Source organism: Hemicordylus capensis, chromosome 2 (genome assembly GCF_027244095.1).
Source record: "Hemicordylus capensis ecotype Gifberg chromosome 2, rHemCap1.1.pri, whole genome shotgun sequence".
Classification (NCBI taxonomy): domain Eukaryota; kingdom Metazoa; phylum Chordata; class Lepidosauria; order Squamata; family Cordylidae; genus Hemicordylus; species Hemicordylus capensis.
The window spans coordinates 101842650-101862282 of record NC_069658.1 but is presented as its reverse complement, the minus strand read 5'-3'; the positions used below and the strand labels follow the sequence as shown (position 1 = coordinate 101862282).

The 19633-nt window shown below is 43.4% G+C and overlaps 1 protein-coding gene across 2 annotated transcripts in view; it reads right to left on the bottom strand.

Annotated features, from left to right (window-relative positions):
* The window catches only part of LOC128347645 (guanine nucleotide-binding protein subunit alpha-14), a 67004-nt gene extending 48386 nt beyond the window's left edge, over positions 1–18618 (bottom strand). Inside the window, exon 1 of one of the 2 annotated variants that reach the window (XM_053302576.1) lies at positions 18271–18618. In XM_053302576.1, the coding sequence (XP_053158551.1) occupies positions 18271–18397 (127 nt within the window). In that variant the 5' untranslated portion in view covers positions 18398–18618. The remainder of the gene's footprint in view (positions 1–18270) is intronic. The other variant, XM_053302577.1, reaches the window with a different exon arrangement.
* Between the last annotated feature and the right edge of the window lie 1015 nt (positions 18619–19633).

Sequence of the window (19633 nt, the reverse complement as noted above, 5' to 3'; positions counted from 1 at the left end):
TGACATACAAGTTTACTAACCAGATTATGAGAAGGGGAACGTTCCAATTCCCTAGCATGAGGGCACCCGCTCCATCCCGTTTCCTTGAAGGTTTCTTTCTGGGACCTCGAAAGGAGGTTCTATCGCTCAAACCCGAGGTTAGTTCTTCCCAAGTCTGTTTTTCCAAATCAGGCCACTCTAACAGCTTGCTTACTCCCTGCCACACTCTCTTGGCTACCACACACTCTTTTAAGAAACGTGAGTGGGTTTCCCTGAATGTTTTACCTAGCTCACTAGCTTTCTGTTTGCAGGTGATTTTAGGGCATTCTTGCTGGTCCTCTGGGAGCCATGGCTTAGCCACATTAAGTGGTAGTACTTGATGGTATAAGCGCCACCTTGTTTCCCATAAATGGAAAGGGACTTTTTTCTCCTTAATGAGAGCGATAGGGTGATCAGGTTGCAACAAGTACTGTGAAGTGCAGTGTTTGTAGCGTTTACGTTCTAAATCAGGTTTTAAGAAACCTACTTCTAGAATCTCTCCATAAATTGTTTTCCTTAGCTGCTTAACTGAGGAGGATCCTTTAAATAGATCCGGTTCAACCTTCTATTTTTTAAGTGTGAATAACAAATCTCTCAAGTAGTCCAGGTGTTCTCTTTTTAATACTTGTGTGATATTACCATTGAAAGATCCTTTCCCCCACCATGCTATGCCCCATGCTGACTTGCGCCAATGCAGAGCGAAAAGCGAGACCCAGGTTTTTTGCAGGAGGTTGGACATATTATGGACATTCACGAAAATCCAGTTTCCAAAATTGTAGGACATGAATTCAGTTACAAAATAGGGTTGCAGGGCGGGTAGCGCTAGGCCTCCCCGCTCAACGTCCTTAAATGCTACTGCACGGGCCAAAGGGAAGGACGCTGTGTGTCGTACTAGACCGAAGATGTGGCTTTCAACTCTCCGAAGGAGATCGAGCAGGGGAGGATAGACTACCACCAGGTTATGCACCAGGGGTATCAGGTAATTCCGGATGTAAACCGCTTTCTGGTACATGGCAACGCTGCATTTTTTCCACATGGTGATTTTAAGCATTACTTTTTCTTCCCAATCTGTCCAATTCCCCCCCCCCCAGACTTTTTCCTTAATCCCATATTCAATCCCCAAAATGTTTACTGTATCTACCCACTTCCGTTTGGACTCTGGGGCCCCTTCGCTTTTACATTCAGAGATGGGTAGGGCTGAGAGAGATTCCTGCCTGCAACCTTGGAGAAGCTGCTGCCAGTCTGTGAAGACAATACTGAGCTAGATAGACCAGTGGTCTGACTCAGTATATGGCAGTTTCCTATGTTCCTATGTTCCAGAACAATATACCAGTCATCTAAATAAATCATTCCCCCTTTAAAAGCAATGAGGAAGAAACCACAAATCACAAAATATGAAAATAAAGTCTCAAGACACTTTTGTAGAATAATGAGTCAGAAGAGTCAAAAACTGAAGCACAACTGTTTAGATGAATTCAGTTCATGCACTGCACATTCACATCCCCAAAAGAGATTTTTGAAATGTTAGATTACTACCTTTCATATTTATCTGTTTTTGCACACAAGGGCTGAACGGGAGCAGACACAATAAGGGGGGGGGGAAATGAAAGCAGCCCAGTGTAAAGAATCTCTCCTTGCTGAATGCTACACATTCAGAGTAGCATTAGTAGGGCTGAAGAGAGCAACATGCCTAAAGAAAAGCTGTCTCTGAGATCAGTCAGCATGTTGCTGAGAAACCAAACATGTGTTGAAGGAGAGCTATTTTCATTGCCTTCTCCTCCCTCCCAAAGTACTTTTTAGCTTCAGAAATATGTCTGAGGGTAACATGAACCTCAGGGACATCTTTCTGAAGCCAAAAAGTACCTTTGGAGGGAGGAGCGACCAGCAAAAATGCCCCCCCCCAATCTCCCTCTGCACAAGTTGAGTTATCAGCAACACGGTGGCTGAACTCCAAGACAGTATTTCTGTGAGTACATTGCTCTATTTTGCCCTATTAACATAGCACAGAATATGAGCCATAATACTTTAAGAGACAGCCTCTCCTCCATTGTGGAATTTAGCCTCTGCTGAGCAGAAGTGTTGCACAAACCAAAACCTAGTGGGAAATGTCAATTTTAAGTCCAAGTGAGTCATGCACCTTAAAGCTGGTACAGAACTTAAGAAGGTAGAAACTGCAACTGAGGCTCTTGCATCAACAGAGAGGCTAAATTTCAATTTTGGAAAAACAAGATCCTAAGGTATTCTGGTAGACCCACCTATTAAATGCAATCAGAGCAAGCTCAAGACAGTTAATGAGGACTTAGCATATAAATCCCTTCTTTGTTGCCATTTCTACCTAACAGCAACCTCACCCACACATCACCCCGACTCCCTAAAAAAAACCCCTTCAACCACAAATTATCTTTAATAAACCGCTTATCCTAGGTACAGCACATGTGCTGTACCTAGGAAATCCCTGAACAAACCTGTAAACTCACTGCTTGTTAACTTGCAAGACTCAGATGTGGAACTATGATGGCAATGTCTGCATAGGCAGATTAAGGCATAGGCAGTGGAGGTGTCTGCTTACGACGGCAAAATCTGAGGAGCAGCAGTTGTTGCTCCTCAAATTTTGCCGTGCCTCTCTGGAGGCGGAGGAAGTAGCTGCTGGAAGGGGGGGGGTCAAAAGGAAATCCCCCCATTTGCCTATAAAAATTGCTGCTGCCATGGTGGGATGGGACACAGTCTTGGTGGCTGGGCTGGCTGCAGGGAGGGTGAAGGGAGCGAGGAGGGAAGAGTACCCCCTTTCCTTTACCCTTTAAAGTACTATGCCTGTGCTGCCATATGGAATACTTCTCCATGGCAGTGGCACAGCGGCGACCCCACTGCTGCCCAGCGATGCCGAACCGTGGCACTGAAAACTTCAAGAACTCTAGACGCACCATGTGTGTGGCTGGGGTGTGTGGGGGCAAGCCAAGCAGGCCTTCCCCACCCGCATGGTAGTGGTGGCAGCATAGGCAGGCAGAGCAGGAGCTGCTGCTGGGCTCCACCATTTGACCCAGAGGCCCTTGAGAACTGTGAGGAAGCTCTGCCTGCTCACTGAGCAGGTGCAATGGAGCTTCTTTGAAGTTCTCAAGGACTGCTGGGCCAAACAGTTGGTCCCAGCAGCCACTCCCACTCCGCCTGCCAATACCACAGGGGTAGGGGAGTCCTGCTTGTCTCACACACCCACCCACATACCCCGGCCGCACACATGGCGCAGCTAGAATTCTTTAAGTTTCCAATGCCACAGTTCGGGGCTGTGGGTGGTGGGTGGCAGGAGGCCCCCCCCGGACCTTTTGGTGTTGCAGTAAAATGCAGGTTTGACTTTTTTAAAATGGACTTTATTTTAACTTGGGGGGGGCACCTCCGAAGCCCTTCAGGTTCGGGCACCAAAATTACCTAGGTGTGCCCCTGGGTAAGAGCATCTCTGTCCTTATCACTTGTGAAACTGGGTTTGCATGCAGTGTGCATCAGCCCAAAGAGAACCAGAAGCACTGCACCGATGCCTTCTCTTCACCTTTGGAAGAGGACTGTGCACTCAGCTCCAGTCCTTTAACTTAGTGCCTACTTGCCACCCAGCCACTTCCTTGCATCCTTTGCCACCCATCCCTCAGTGAGATCCACCCCTTTGGCAGTACTCTCAAGGAAACAAAATTTAGGAAATATATCAGATCTCTTCTAACTCTCCCCCTCCCTACTAGGAAGCCTTCCACTTTCTGGGCCTGATCCATGGTTATCCATGCTTGCAGATTTAATGCTAGTAACTCTGGAGTCGTTCTACTAAGTGGCTCCCCACTTCCCTGATTAATAGAATTGGCTATGGTGGGGAATGGGTTTCTCCTAGCATCTCAAATAATTCTCCTTAACTGCAAAATATAGTTTCACGTTGGTGTCCCAAGGCACGGGCATGCAACCAGGGGGGAGATATATGTATAGGACACAGATATAAGCAAACATGGTGACAGTTCAACTCTAGTTCACAAAAACTCTTTGTTAATATAGTAAAGTACCAAGTTAAAGAACATGCACGTTTTCTTCATACTAGAACTAGTCTAAAAAGAAACAAAGGGTTGGTTGCAGGAATAACTTTTAGACATGGACATTATCAGTTGTAAATATCAGTACAGTATGGGAAAAGGAAGATAATTTTAGCAGAATGTACACTCTAGTGAATGAAGCTTTTTCATCTGACTCATAGATAACAGGAAATACAAATAACGTTTTCATCTTTGGGGTCACTTGTGAAACTAGCATTACTCTAAAGAAAAGTGCCTGTGTAAGAAAATCTGGAAATATGTGGCTCAGATACATTTTAAATTGGCCAAGTTTAAACACAAAGGTAACCCAGAACTTAATTCTCATCCTCCGGGAGGGTGGAAAGGGGTTTGTGTTTGGGGCTGCCTACACTATATATTGAAAGTGTTTGGGTTATGACACTTTTTACTGCCTCAACATCACTGGTGTAAAATGTGCTTAGACTTGCCTCTGTAGACTGGATCCAGTGTATGCCAGTCATTCCTCCCTTCCTGCCACATTACACTGATTTTGATGCCCCTCTTTGAAGCGGTGCCAGTTGGACTGCATCACTGCAGTGATTACACTAACCCTATGCTTTTGGCCAGCTACACTGGTATTTTGCCAAAGCAAGGGACTTGGAACCATTCCTAATCTAATAAGGGAATGTAGCTCAGGGATAGGTTAATACAGACACTCTGGTCAGCAATTCAACATACAAATAAATAAATACCAGGGAAGACCTTATCCCTCCAGAGTTTAAAAACAACTTAGAGTGGTGGGCTCCAGTCTTGGCCTCACTCTTTACTTACATTGACTCTCATGGCCGTATTCTCAAGGACTAGGGGCTGACGATCATTGTCCCCATATTCAAAAAGGGAACAAATGACAACCCCACTAACTTTAGGTCCATCAGCTTGATCAACACTATCAGCAAGCAATATGCTAGACATCTGCATAGGAAACTTAGAGACTGGCTAGACCAAGAAAATCTGCTTGCAGAGGAGCAAGCTGGCTTTAGAGAGGGTAGATCCACAACTGACCAATGACTGGTGTTCCAGCACCTCATTGAAAAATATTCTTCCAACAACTCAGTCTCCCTTTACGCTGCCTTCATAGATCTTAAGGCTGCATTTGATTCCATCTCTCGAGTCAAGCTATGGGAGAAGTTGGAATCCTCCTTGATCAACCAACACCTGCTCTAATTGATCCACATTCTTCATGCAGATACGGCCCACAAGGGCACCTTATGAACCCTGTCCCGACACAGAAGGGAGTCAAACGGCTGCATCCTGGCCCCACTTCTATTCAACTTTTACATCAATGACATGTTGAGCCACCTTAGTAGCCCAGACTTTCATCCTCCCAAGCTGGCAGATAGAAGCATTTCCACCCTGCTCTATGCTGCTGCAATCCTCTCAAGGACTCCTATCGGTCTCAGAAGAGCATTGGCAGCTCTAGCTCAGTATCACAAGAATGACCAACTAGAAATCAACTACCAAAAATCTAAAGTTATGGCTTTCACCAGAAGACCCAAGACCTGCCCCTGAAGTATAGACGGCCACAAAGTCGAACAGGTCACTTGTTTCAAATATCTGGGAGTGGTCCTACATGCCTCTGGCTCAAGAAAGGCCCACTGCAACCATGTCGTCCTCACTGCTCAGAGGAGCTCCACCGCCATTTGTCGTAAATCTGTTAGCTCGGCTAACCCAACAGGATTTACAACCCCCTTCAGCACTCCCCCTGTGAGATAACAGAAAGCAGCAGCGAAACTGCAAGAAGGAAAAGAAAAGAAAAGGCTCACAAAGAAAATAGTAAACAAATTAAGTCTCCTGAACTGAACTAGGTACCCCGCTCTAACAATAACTGAGTAATAAGTGAAAAGAAAACACAAAGCAAGGAATGAAATGAGCGAAAGACACCGGAACAAGGAATTAACAGAACAAAGCAGGAAAGCATAAACAAGGCAAACTGGAACTCGGAAAAGTCTGGAATTTAAATAGCACACTGTCTGCAGACCAGCTAAAGTTGCAAACAGCATCTGAGCAAGTGAGAGACTGATATATATATATATATATATATATATATATATATATATATATATATATATATATATATATATATATGGCTCAAGAGAACCAGCAGCCAATCAGGCTTCCCTGAGTCAGCACTTCAGCTTCCTCTCTTGTGATCTCCTGTGCCTGTGTGACTGTCACTGAGCTTTCCTCTTGAGATGCTTTCTCAAGACAGATGAAATCCCAGGCTCCTCCCCATCAGAAATCATGTCTGGCAGCTGTTGCGAATCCTCAGCTCCAGAGTCTGATCTCCCTGCCAACTCCTGTTGCTGTGCCTCTGAGCCCTCACTAGCAGGCGAATCTTCCTGCTCTGACTCTTCTGAGTCAGAGGTCTGAGCCATGACACCATTCTAAAATTCCTACAAACTAGAGGTGGCCATTCTGTACCTCAGTGCTAAAACTACTTGAGGCCAAGACATTGGCGCAACTCCTCTGTGGTGCCCAATGGGGGGCCCCCTCCAATTTTGCCCCATTGGTGCAGGTTCAGTCCAAATTTCTAAGAGCAGCCCTCCAAGTGCCATGCTGTGTCTCAAATGGCACCCTACATTTGGAAATGGGCATGATAAAGGTTGAGGCCAGAGTGTTGACAACCATTTTTAACCTCCATCTTAAATTATCCCTCAACCCTTGGGGCCTGGCCCCTTTGACCCTGCAGGACAATTTTCAGTTTTCCTGGAAATAGGCCATTTGGACTAAACTATTGTTCCTGAGCTTCTCCCCCACTCTCCTGCTTGCTATGGACTATGACCATAGCAGCAGTAAGTAAACAGAGGATAATGGACACTGAGCACCAGGCTGACCTAGGCAGGGCTCCAACCTTCCTGTCCTAGAAAGACACAGATATTCTGCCTTTCCTGCCACGTACCTGTCACAGTTGGAAACCACAAACCACAGAAGGGCCTTCACCCTAACCTGTTGTCATGACCTCCCCTCTGCTGTACTGGAAGGCAAACACAGAAAGATCCCAATTGCGGAGCGGCTTTGTCCCTGTGACACTGGGAAGCTGCTCTCTTTTCTAAGGTGTAGCATTTTTATAGTATTATAATAATATAGTCTCATAGTATTAGAGTAGCAATTTTAAAGTAAATTTTAAAGTTTTATTGTTTCATAACTTGCTTTTATTATTATTAATCATGTCTTACTTTTCTGTCTTAGCTGGTCTTGGACCATAATAAAAGATTATTGATTGATTGTTTGATACATAAATATAGCTTGATATCAACTTATTGATATGTTGAATACATTTACTTGTTAACAGCTGTTCTAATATTTTCTTTTTCTATAATTATTGGGGGGTTATAGTTTTAATGCTCAGTTTGCTAGCTACTTTATACAATTTTTATGACAAGGAGAATATAAATATATTGGATAAAATAAACTTCGAACTACTAAATACCTTCTGGACATAAATTAATATCCTGTATTCTTTAATTCTTTCAGTATTACAGTCAGGATCATCATAGAGGCAAATAGATCTGTATTGTCATTTTTATCCCTATTCTGCACATTGATCCTCCTCAGTTTCAGAAAATATAGACCTCTTCATTCATAAAAGGTCTCAAATGCACATCATTATTACCCTTTACAGTAGCAGTGGCCCACATGCTTTAAGAAAGCTTCTACAGAGCATATTGATGTGTTCCCTCATCCGACTCTCTTGCATATTTAACTGCTCATAGGAACATGAAGAGAACCCTGATGGATCAAACAAAAAAAGTGCATCTAATCCAGCATCCTGTTTCCAACAGTGGCCAAACAGATGTTTTGGAGAAGACCACAAGCATGGTATGAAAGCCTTCCAAACATATGCCATTTATGTTCTGTCTCTGAACATCAACTCGCATCAGCAGTGTAATGTCTGAGGCGGGAACTCACAGATGATCAGATCAGCTTCTGTTCAGTACTAAAGGAAGGGCACAGGCATATGATAAAAACAGACTTTTTTTTTTTTTTACAAGAGAAAGTTAGGGGGATGAAAGAACAAACAAAACAGCCAAGAGAAGCTACTATATGGCCAACATAATATATTCTGTATGCAAATAGAAAAAGCCCCATACCCACATCCATTTGAAAACAGATTGCAGATTACCAACCATCTGTTACACAATTCTCTGCAAATAAAGCAGAAGGGCTTTGGTGAACATTCATTTTAAAGAAATAAAATAGCAAAACCGGGACCCTAAGCCTGCCAAAGCTAGTTGGTACCAATGATAACTTATTTTCCTTGATAATAAATAGTGTCCATGGGGAGGCTGCTCTAGATGAGCCATTTTCAGACATCAAAGCCATTCATAACCGGTATTGTACATCTTCAGCTAATTTCACTAGGGTCTGTTGAAGAAATGTCATTCTGGGTATTGTACCTTTGAACCTGAACATATTTAAAAAATCAGTTCCTCAATGAAATATGAATTATACAGAAGTGTCTATTATTGTCTTGCAAAAACCCACTATTTTATCATTTTCACCAGTTGCATATTCTAATATTGTGCTACCATAATGAAGAACTAAAACACAACATGTGTAGAGCCTTAAATAATGGGAGGGATTCACAAGTGCAAAGCAATATATTATGAACAAGTATTTTAGTCCCATTGACAAAGGTGGCTTTAGTGCAATACTTCAACAGTTTTGCAGCTTAGAAATGAAGCACAAGAGCAGGCACACTCCCATTTTCCTGTAAGCGAGGCTGAAACTAGACATCAAGCCATGTTAGGGTCTATACTGTGGCAGTGAAAATATTTTGTTTTTCTAACATCATCACATTTGCTCAGTGTTGTCCAGCAGAGTTATTTCAAGTGGTGAAGGGCCTTTTATATATTGATTTCCAGGGTGAGGTGGAAGAGTGAACAATTTGTAACACACTTTGCTGATACAATCACTTTGCTGATACAATCATTCATATCCACTCTTACTTGGACATAGATTGCACTCCATCTTCTCCAGGTTGCATTGATCTGTCTCAGTTTGTTCAGTCTGGTGACATGAACAGGATTCTCAAAGGAATGAGGTTGAGCATGTGTGCACTCAGCCGTTGCCCCGATTTGTTAATTAAAGTAGCTGGGCCTGGACTTCCTTTTTGGGGCAGCAGAGACAATTAATAGCAATAGCAATAGCACTTACATTTATATACTGCTTTATAGCCGGAGCTCTCTAAGCGGTTTACAATGATCTAGCATATTGCCCCCAACATTCTGGGTACTCCTTATGGGAGGGTCTTGTGATGCCACCTTTACTGAAAGAGACATTTGTGCATTCTGTATGAAAAAAGCCATCTCTGTAACCCACTGATGTGAATTGTCACCCATTTGGTGTTGAATATTATATTCTTGTGCAAGGAGTCAATGTGCATTGCAATGATACAACTCCAGGTTGAAACTCATCAAGGTGGACCCCTTTCCATCTAGCTTCTGACCTGCTTTTGGGAAAGAAACTTCCCTGGTTGCATCCTGCCTAAGGGATTATTTGAGCGATCCATAGGTCACTCTAGTCTTTTACCTTCTGCAACAATTGCCTACTCATCTCTAGGCTCAATTCAAGCTGCTTGTTCTTGTCTTTAAAGCCCTAAATGGGGGCTGGGTAGCTAAAGGATCACTTCCTCCTGCATGTGCCCCCTTCACTGCAGTCAACATTTGAGGTGCTGCTCCATAAATGCTATTATGGACAGCATTTAATTTTTGGTGGGTGTTTGATCCAAAATGGACAGGAGGGCCATCTTGCGCAGTCTTGGTGGAAGACTGTTTTGCTGAGAACAGCAAACACACCTGTTGTTATGCTCTCTGTGTATAGCCTTCACTTCTTCCCTCCCAGTCAAAGCAACAAGATCATCAGCACTTGGCTTATTGGTTTGAACTGTGAGTAGGGATTGCAAGAGTGAAACCCTTTAACTAAGGCCTGGAACAGTGTGTTAGGGCAGAAGGGGAAAATCTAGAGTGTACAGTCATCCCTCGCCAACCGCGGGTTTCCCAATCGCGGTTTTGAGTATCTGCGACCGGGAAATTGTAGCAGATCTCGCCAACCGTGACCTGAGTATCCATGGTTTGGCGAGTTTCCCCCCTCAATTTGACAGGGGGGGGGGTTTCCATGATTTTGGCGGGTCAGGGTCTTTTCTGGGGATCAGGAGGTCATTTCCAGGGGGGTCCCCTTCACTCCTCTCACTGACTCCTGGTGATTTGGGGGGATTCCCCCCCCCATTTTTAAAACTGTACTTTCCCATCTCTTTGCAACTGCAATTCCCCTAACCCCTGTTTGCCATTGATTTCAATGGCTCGTCAGCCGCGAATTCGCCAACCACAAGGTTTCCCCAGAAAGGAACCCTCATGGTTGGCAAGGGATGACTGTATACTAATGTAGCTTTGAGATATCTGAGATGGAAATATCAACTCTACAAGTTGTTAATTTAGTAAGACCCTCAAGTAGAGTGGGGGAGAAAGGGAATACTTTGTATTTTGGAGCTTGTTTTTTAATTTTCTTTTGGTTTTGTCTTTGCTACTGTACTTGCAACTGAAAACCTCTAGTGAAATGTATGCCTTGACTTTATGTCAATGACTGAATCTTCATGCTGCTTTTTCATTTTGAAACAAAAGAGATATTGGGGAGAAAGAGTCCCTCTTTTTCATTTTCCTAGACTATCCTTGGCCTAGCTTAGCCTAGGACCATAGGTGTTTACTTTGTTGGGCTAGAGGCCTGACTGGTTTAAAAATAAATTTTCTCGACTGGCACATACCTCTCCCCCTCAGGAGTGTCATATACATGACACCTTGCTGAAATTCAGTGGGTGAGTACAAGGGATAGGAACTTTCCAGTTGTCATTCCAATATTTCAAGTTGCTTTCTAAGCCCCAACTTTGTTTTCTTTTTCATGTTTTATCAACATGGCTTCTTAAAGGAAATCTTTGTAGGAGGCCAATGAGTTTGCTGGGCTCTACTTGTTGGTTTGTTTTTAACTGCTAGTTTTTAAAATTGTGTTGAGGTTTTCTGTTTTATTATGACTTTTTGTAAGACACTGAGTTTTATTAGGCAGGGGATTAAGCAGAATATTTAACGACATAAATTTCAAAAGCTGTGCACTTGCTCTAATATATTGGTAGCCAAATTCTCTCTCTCTCACCCCAAAACTCTAGTCAGGCAAGCAATCTAATGCAGGAACTGTGAACTTACACAAGATCATAGTTCCTCTTCCATGGGGAAAAAAATTGCAACTTCCTCATTCCTTTTCACCAAACAAGAATTCTGACCCCATGTTAATTCATTCCTCATGGTACACTGCTTATGCATACCCTTTAAATTATACAGCAGATTGGTGGTTTCCAGAATGCACCACCATGATAAAATATCAGAAATATTAATCTCATGATATCTGTTCAAGGTACCAATACAGTAAAGAGCACTTAATGCATGCATGCATACATACATTTTCCTCCAGTTCTGCATCTTTTAAGTTCCACTCTTGCACACTATGTATATATTAAAAATCTACACTACTGACCAGGGCCTCTGAGAGGAATTTTATCAGGCCAAAAAGGGTATGGAAGATGAGAGAGGGGTGGAATGGAGCATTCTGTTGATTTTCTGCATTTGAGGCCTTATGCTCCTATACTCCCTCCATAATAAATATAAATATAGATAAAATAAAATAAAAGAGGATCAAAGAGAAGAAAGCACATTTGATTTGAACATCTTTGTTTATGCCATAATACAGATAAGTAGCCGTTGAACATTATTCTTGTTTTTTTGCTTGTGCACCGTTGTATTTTCATACCTACTTAAAAATCTTTATTTTTATTATGAAGTCAGAAAAACAAATCTAGTTGTTGTTTTCTCCTAACATTGTGTTCAAAGAAATTTAACAGGGGCTCTGGAGATCTTTACAAGTGCAATGCTGCACAAAAGATTGCCAAACATAAAGATCATCATAAAAAAAATCACAGTGATTCAGCAAAAGTTTTTTAGTTAATGTATATATATTTAAAGCAGCAGTGCTAAGAAGTGTTGAATTCTCAAAACTCTTAACATACTATATCAACGGAAAATTTAAACAGGTATTTATGTAATAAAATTCAAACAACAAAATGCAAAAAAGATGAACTAACTATCCCCACACACCACTTCTATAATTGCAAAACTTGTCCACTAGCCTAATCAGACTATACAACTTCTACATATCTTGCCTCATCCATCAGGCATACAAACCCAAGATTTCTCAGCCTCACCCAAAATTGTGTGAGCATCAGTGCACAGGAAAAATTTCCATAGGAGGAAGAGTGTTCCATTCACAGCAGCATCAGAAAGAAGGAGCTCCAGCCATGCAACAGGGATAAATGCAGGAAGCTACCCCTAACTCTGAAATGAATCACAAATTTTTAAAAAACCAATAAATAAGCTAAAATAACTTCTTTAATTCATCATCATGTGTTTCCAGCAACGGTCAGCACAGCATTAAGCTTAGCAAGCCTTCTTACATGAGTTTTGGTTTTTTAATGGAAAAACTATTCCTAAATGTTTGGGGAAGACATATCTAACCTGCCACAACTCATAAAATAAGATTAGAATAAATAAGATTAAAAAAATAAGATTACATTTCTCATGCAAGTCATGTACCAGAAAATACAGCATCACTATGTAGCCACAAAGGGCTACCAAAAAAGGTTGTCTATCCTAATCTAGCTCACCTACCCAAGCAGAGCCTACAACCCCTGCTAACTGGGCAAAGAGGGACCTTTTACCATGGTGATTCTCTTTATTTAGCAGGGGAGAGTAACTGGCCATATCCACCCCCAGCACAGTACTTCTAGTGACTGTTGCTGGTGTCTATCTTATGTTTCATTTTAGAATGTGAGCCCTTGGGGACAGGGAGCCATGTTATTTATTTATTGTTTCTCTTTGTAAACCACCCTGAGCTATTTTTGGAAGGGTGGTATAGAAATCGAAATAATAATAATAATAACCCCTCAAATCTGCTTTATGGAAAGTACTTGGACCTACTACATACAGGTGCCTTGTGGTTTGCATGGATTAGTTGCTCCCGAAGAGCTCGGCTGATGAGACCCATTAAAACATCTTGTGCATAGGGAAAAATGCACTTCCATCTTTGATGAATAGTTTCATCAGGCATGACAGATTAAAGATGGGGGAAATTAAGAACTCTCAAACTAAGTAAAAAGTTCAGCAACTCTGATCTGATATCTCATGAACTAGATTAATGCTTAATTCCTTGATTCAGTTGTAAAAGCTGGATTTGTGTCCACACTAAGTCTTTGTTTTATAGTGATTAGAAATAAGGAGCATTATCTTACATATAAAATATATGAATAAGAATAAAAAATTTCTGCAGGAATATAGTACAACCTTAAATGCAATTATTTTTTTTAAAACGCCTATACAATCATGGTCTTCTTATTCATATAGACTTCAAAAAGCTCTGCTGTGCACATCAACACAGCATTTCATGACCACTGCTGTTAGGAGGAGCATTTCTGTGATAGGTAGATAACATGAGACCTTAAACCAAAACGTAAGATAGCCAAGAGTAACTCCACTGACAAACATGGAGCTGCAGAAAAATAATTCTGGAATCATAGCCAGTAAATTTCTAAATTAACAGACCAAGGACAAAACTAGATGTGTCTGTCCTTAATCATGTCTCTGCTTCTCATGTGCATACTTATAAACAGCAGATACAGGAGGATGGGCATCTACAAACCCACTTGCAGTCTCACCAGTGGCAAGTTTCCCCACTACTCTGGAGAGCAGGACACTCAGCAGCACACAGAGGTCTCATTTCCACTTTCATTTTTGAGAAGGTAAGAAACAGCAGGGATGTTTTCTGAGCAGTAGGAGAGAGATCTCACTGTTTCTTGCCACCTCATATCCCAGTGCAAAGTACCAGGGGCGTAGCAAGGTAGGAGTGGGCCCAGAGACAAGATTTTAAAATGGGCCCCCCACTCTCAGCTCATGAAGTAGAGAAATCTTAAATGAGGCTGAATAGCAATAACACACACACACACACACACACACACACACACACACAGATATATATATATATCCTATGCACCACAATAGAACATCATCCTAAACTATTTTTTAAAAGGTTTTGTAAATTGTGGACAATGCAAGTCATTTAATGGTACTCGAGAAAGACATGCTGTTCTGGTAGCTCCAGGTCTTAAAACTCACATCAATTTCGGAGGATGAATACAACTAAAAGAAGCCCGGGCGGGTGCGTGGCTGGGGGAGTCAGTCATGTGACTTGCCTCGGGGGCCCCCCCAAGGCAGTGGGCCCCCAGACAACTGTCTCCCCTTGCCCTATTATAGTTACCCCCCGCACATTACTGAAGAGTTGCTTCTCTCCTAAGCCCTCGGCCTGTGTGCCAGAAAAGGATTTGAGTGGAAAGAGGGGATTTGTGGCAGCCACAAATAATTGCTGTCTAGTGAGCGAAGCCTAAATGTGTAGATCCCTGTGAGTGGACAAATCTAGAATGTGATCACAAGGTCTTAACTCGATCAAGCTCTGATCCCAATCTGGATTCCCACCCATCATGTGTATTATTGGAGTGCATTGGGGAGGGGCTCTCATTGGAGCCCAGAAACTCAGCATATATGGGGGTGGGGTAGCAATCCTTTGGGAGTAGGGTAAAAGCCCCTCTGCCTGTCCTAGTTCCTATCCAGATTGGGCTCCTCCTGTGAGAGCTATTTACATTTTTTTAAAGCAAGAACACCAAGATCAATGATGTGATTAAAGTGACATCTAGTTTGGCCCTAACAAAGCAATCCCTGGTCTGTTTAACTGTTCCACCCACCAACCTTTAGTGAATCAAGCATCACTCTGTTCCCCAGTAAACATACAGGAGCACATGCTTGCCAAATATATTAAGGGATTTTTTAAAAATCAATATTGGATAATAAAGACATTAAGCAGCTTCTCAGAGAAGTGTTTCAGAGTAAGGCTTTTATAAGCTTCAAAGCTTCACACACTTGGCTGAGAGCTAAAGGCCAGTCCATACAGCCATTACATATATCTACAAGTTTAAACACTATTAATGGACAGTCCAATTGCTCAGTGTAAGCACAAATTGTAATTTGGCATGCAATACCAGTGTGACACACGCAAAATCTTTATTTGTACATGTCACACAAATGATTCAGACAACTTGTTTGCAGGTGCAACTGTACAGGGGGAAAGCAGTGATTGGTCACATATGAAATGGTTGTATGAAATAGTCCCAAACCATTACATTTTTCTGGAAATGGAACTCCTTATCTATGCTTTGCAGATTAACTCAATCCTCTTTCACCCATGCAGCCACTGAGCTGGTCGTGAGTTTACACAGGACTCAGCAACCGTATGGAAAATTCACCAACTCAACAGCTCTATGTTTAGAAGAACTCACTATAAGATTCAGGACTAGATTCCCGCACCTTCACCAGCAAACACACCAAAAGTGTGAATCACAGGCAGTTAAATTCATGACAAGGTGGCCTCAACTCACACAGTATTAAATGATATGGCTATCGGGCTTGAAAACTCACTACCCATCTCAATGGCAAATGTAACATCTTGATCTGCTTATCTCTGCAAGTGATTGCATATTTCTGGTTCCAACACCACTGAAGTTGCAGTGAAATTGTAATTGAGAAGTCAGCAAGAGTGACTATTCCCCCAGTTGTACGGGAGAAGGAGGAGTGGTTGCATGAGAATCAGTACCCTTTATTAGATGCTCCTGTCATTAGATGAATATCTGGGAATTTCCCAATTTTCCCTTCAACATCAAATGCCCATCTCCGAAACAAATTTGGTTGGCAATGTACTAGAGACAGGCCTTTCTCAGTGTTGGCCCCAATCTCAAACTCCCTCTCCAGGCATATCCACCAACTCCCTGCCCCTTCTGTTTTTAAGCAGGCAGTGGAAATCCTTGAATTCAAAGGGCTTTAATTTCTGATTTGACTAGTGTTTTAACTGTCTGCTGTTTTTTCTGGTTTTATACTGTGATTATCTGTTTTTATGCTTTTCATCCAGTTGTTAGCCACCCTAGGAGGGATTGCCCTAAAGGGTGGGGTATAACTATTTCAGACAACATAATTAAATAAGCCTTCCCTCTGCACAGGATGGAGACAAGCAGTGATCCCTCTAAGGCATGTGCACGCACTCAAACGGCTTTTGATGTCCACTCAGTTAATTTTAGATCCCACTCAGGTTGAATCAAGAAGGTCCCACTCTGAATGCATGTGCGCACACAATGCCTTCATACAGCCGCACAGAACAAAATTCATCCTGCACACAGATGAAAAAAATTAGAGAGAACACTGGAGACAAGAACATCACTAAAGGTGCTAGTGCCACCTGCAGCAGTATTGTGCACAGTTATCATCTGTAGGTGCTGTCAGCTATTACAGTTGTCCTGATTGTTTTACTCAAGTCCCAATGTGTGTGGATTGCTGCCATTTAATTGTTCAAGTGTTGGCCAAAACACCAAAGCTGGGCTTTTATGCTACCTAAGATGCAGAACCTCTCCTCCACTTGGTTCCAGATTTCTCCCACTACCCTGATCATGCACAGGAAGGAGCAGGATGGTGCATAAGCTTCAGCATCAATGCTGCTGCAGTGAGAAACTCTTAATGTGTGGACTCCTCCCATACACTTCTAATGTTACTCCAGTATTGCAGGACTGAGTGGTGATGCTGCCACCCCCCCGCACCACTGAGATAAGGCAAGAACCCCAGGCTCAAGTCCAGGAGACTGATTACTCTCCTTCACCCTGCTTTCTCCATTCCCCTTTTCATTGCTGCTTTCTCCATTCCCCTTTCTGTATCTGCAGTTTAAAAGACACACAGGTAGGCGGATGTATTGTTCAGGTGTTTAGTGGAGGGGGTGTGTGCGTACAGGGACGGAGTACGGGTACTTCTTGGCTTCTCTGGCTGTTGGGCATGGCCATGGGGCCTGTCATGGAGAGTGCCCTTCTGAATTTGCAACTACATCACTGTGAGTATTAGAAACAGCCCTAAGAGGTCATCTTCAGCCTTACTCTTCCATCTGTATACTAAGAACAATGAGTTTAGCTTACAGAGACCAGTTTCAAGAATGTAAGCCATTGTACACACACACTAAAAGTAATCTATTAATGAAGAAGTTGTAAAGAGGGTTGCAGCCTGAAACCTTTTAGCAGGAAATAGGAATTTAAAATTCATTGCCGACAATGGCCAAATCTTTGGGGAGAGGCAATTACAGGAATGCATCCCCCTCCTTCTAAAAAGCACAACCAACAGGACAAAAACTCAAATCCAATCATCATGCCACAAACCCTTATTCCCCATATCTTAGATGATGCACAGGGTTTCCCCATATCTTAGATGATGCACAGGGTGACACAGACTACTATCAAACAAAATGAATATTTATATACTGCTCTTCATCCGAAGTTCCCAAAGCGGTTTACACAGAGAAAACAATAATAAAGTAATAAGATTGATCCCTGTCCCCAAAGGGCTCACAGTCTAAAAAGAAACATAAGGTAGACACCCACAGCAGCCACTAGAGGGATGCTGTGCTGGGGACAGATAGGGCCAGTTGCTCTCCCCTTGCTAAATATAAGAGAATCCCCACTTTAAAGAGTGCCTCTTTGCTCAGTTCGCAGGGGTTTCCTCTCACAGACATAGGAACATAGGAAGCTGCCATATACTGAGTCAGACCATTGGTCCATCTAGCTCAGTATTGTCTACACAGACTGGCAGCGGCTTCTCCAAGGTTGCAGGCAGGAATCTCTCTCTCAGCCCTATCTTGGAGATGCCAGGGAGTAAACTTAGAACCTTCTGCTCTTCCATCCCCTAAGGGGAATATCTTACAGTGCTCACACATCTAGTCTCCCATTCACAAGCAACCAGGGCAGACCCTGCTTAGCTAAGAGGACAAGTCGTGCTTGCTACCACAAGACCAGCTCTCCTCCCTATGACTCATGCTCAGCGAGACATGCTCTTTACTGGTATCTCACTAGCGTGAGGCAGGACACTGAATTAGGGCTGAGTGAGTGAAAAGGACCAGCGCGTTCTACTGAACTTCCTTGCGCACCGACAAGGAGGGAGAAAGGCAAGGCGCGTGGCTGCGCAGACGCGGCACGGGGAGGAGGACTAGTCGCTCAAGTTCGACTCACCCAGCAGCAGCAACTTGAACTCCTTGCGCGCATCTCGCTTGTCCCTGCGCAGCTGCCGCTCAATCTCCAAGCTCAGGCGCTTGCTCTCCCTCTCCTCCGCGGATAAGCAGCAGCAGTACCCGCCCATGCTCAGCGGAGCCCGTCAGGGAGCACCAAAGCCGACTAGCTCTGCTCCTAGGCAGGGCCCTACCTACAAGGTGCAACAAGTCGTAGACGTCACCTCAAAAATTTCTCTTGCTTGTCCCCTCAGCCACCGCGCTACGCGCTTTCATTCATTCATTGAAGATCATGTTGTTTTGCGGCGGCCGGCCAGTCAGCCAGCAGCTCGCAAGCCTGCTCCCCCCGCCAGGCCTGACCGACCAATCAGCAGGCAGCACTCTGCTGCCAGCCCGCCCAAACAACAAACAGCTGTGTGTAAGCAACAGCTTCCCACTGCCGCGGCTCGACGAGTGTCTGAGCGGAGTGAGACTGTGTGGAGAGGAGCAGTCCTCGTGTGACTGTTTGCCTGGCCTGTCCCTGCTTGCTTTCGTAAGTGAATCATATATTCATCGATATCTCTCTGACTGAAAAAGAATCTGCAGTACTGCTAGAGCTAATAAACTGCATGCAGAGAGAAAAAGAGAGAGTATGACTTTACTGCGTGGATATCCAGCCAGGCTAGTTTCTCCTCCCTCCTGTCCCCACCCCGTTATTTTTGGGGGGTGCACAAAAGAGGGTGAGTGGTGGGTGGTTGCAGGGAACATCCATTACTGTTGCCTTCAATGGCAGGCTTATCTGGAACTGGAAGCCCTACAGCCTGAACCTGCCGGGCAGCTGAGCTGTGAGCTCAGGAGGAGAGAGTATAAAATCGAAATTTGAATCGAAAATTTCTTGGATCCTCCTGCTTTCTGGGTACAAGATAATTAATGGAGCTTGGCTTTTCTGGGCTGGTGATACTGTGTGAGTTGTTTAAAAACAAACAAACAAAAAAAAAAACCTTCCAGGGGCCAGCCAGGGGGCTCCAGTGCTTGTGATTTCTGATTGCATTTAAACGCAGCTGAGCTGGGTGTTGCCTGTTTTCTGCTTTGTTCAGGGGTGCATGCTGCACAGCCAGAACCCAGCTGCTTAGCTATGCAGGTAGAGCAGAGCAATTTTGATCCATAAATCTTGATAGCATACAAGTTCTCCCTCCCCTCCCAGTGTCAGACAGGAGGCTCTCCTTACCTAGGTGGTCAGATAACAAAAGCTCAAAGTCAGACTAATTCTACTCCTCCCTCTGGCTCTTTCCTTTAGCTGGCTCCTGGGCTTTAGCTGGCTCCTTTATGGGGAGAGATTTGCAAATTTAGTTCCTCTTGGAGAGTGTTTTCCATATCAAAAGACCTTA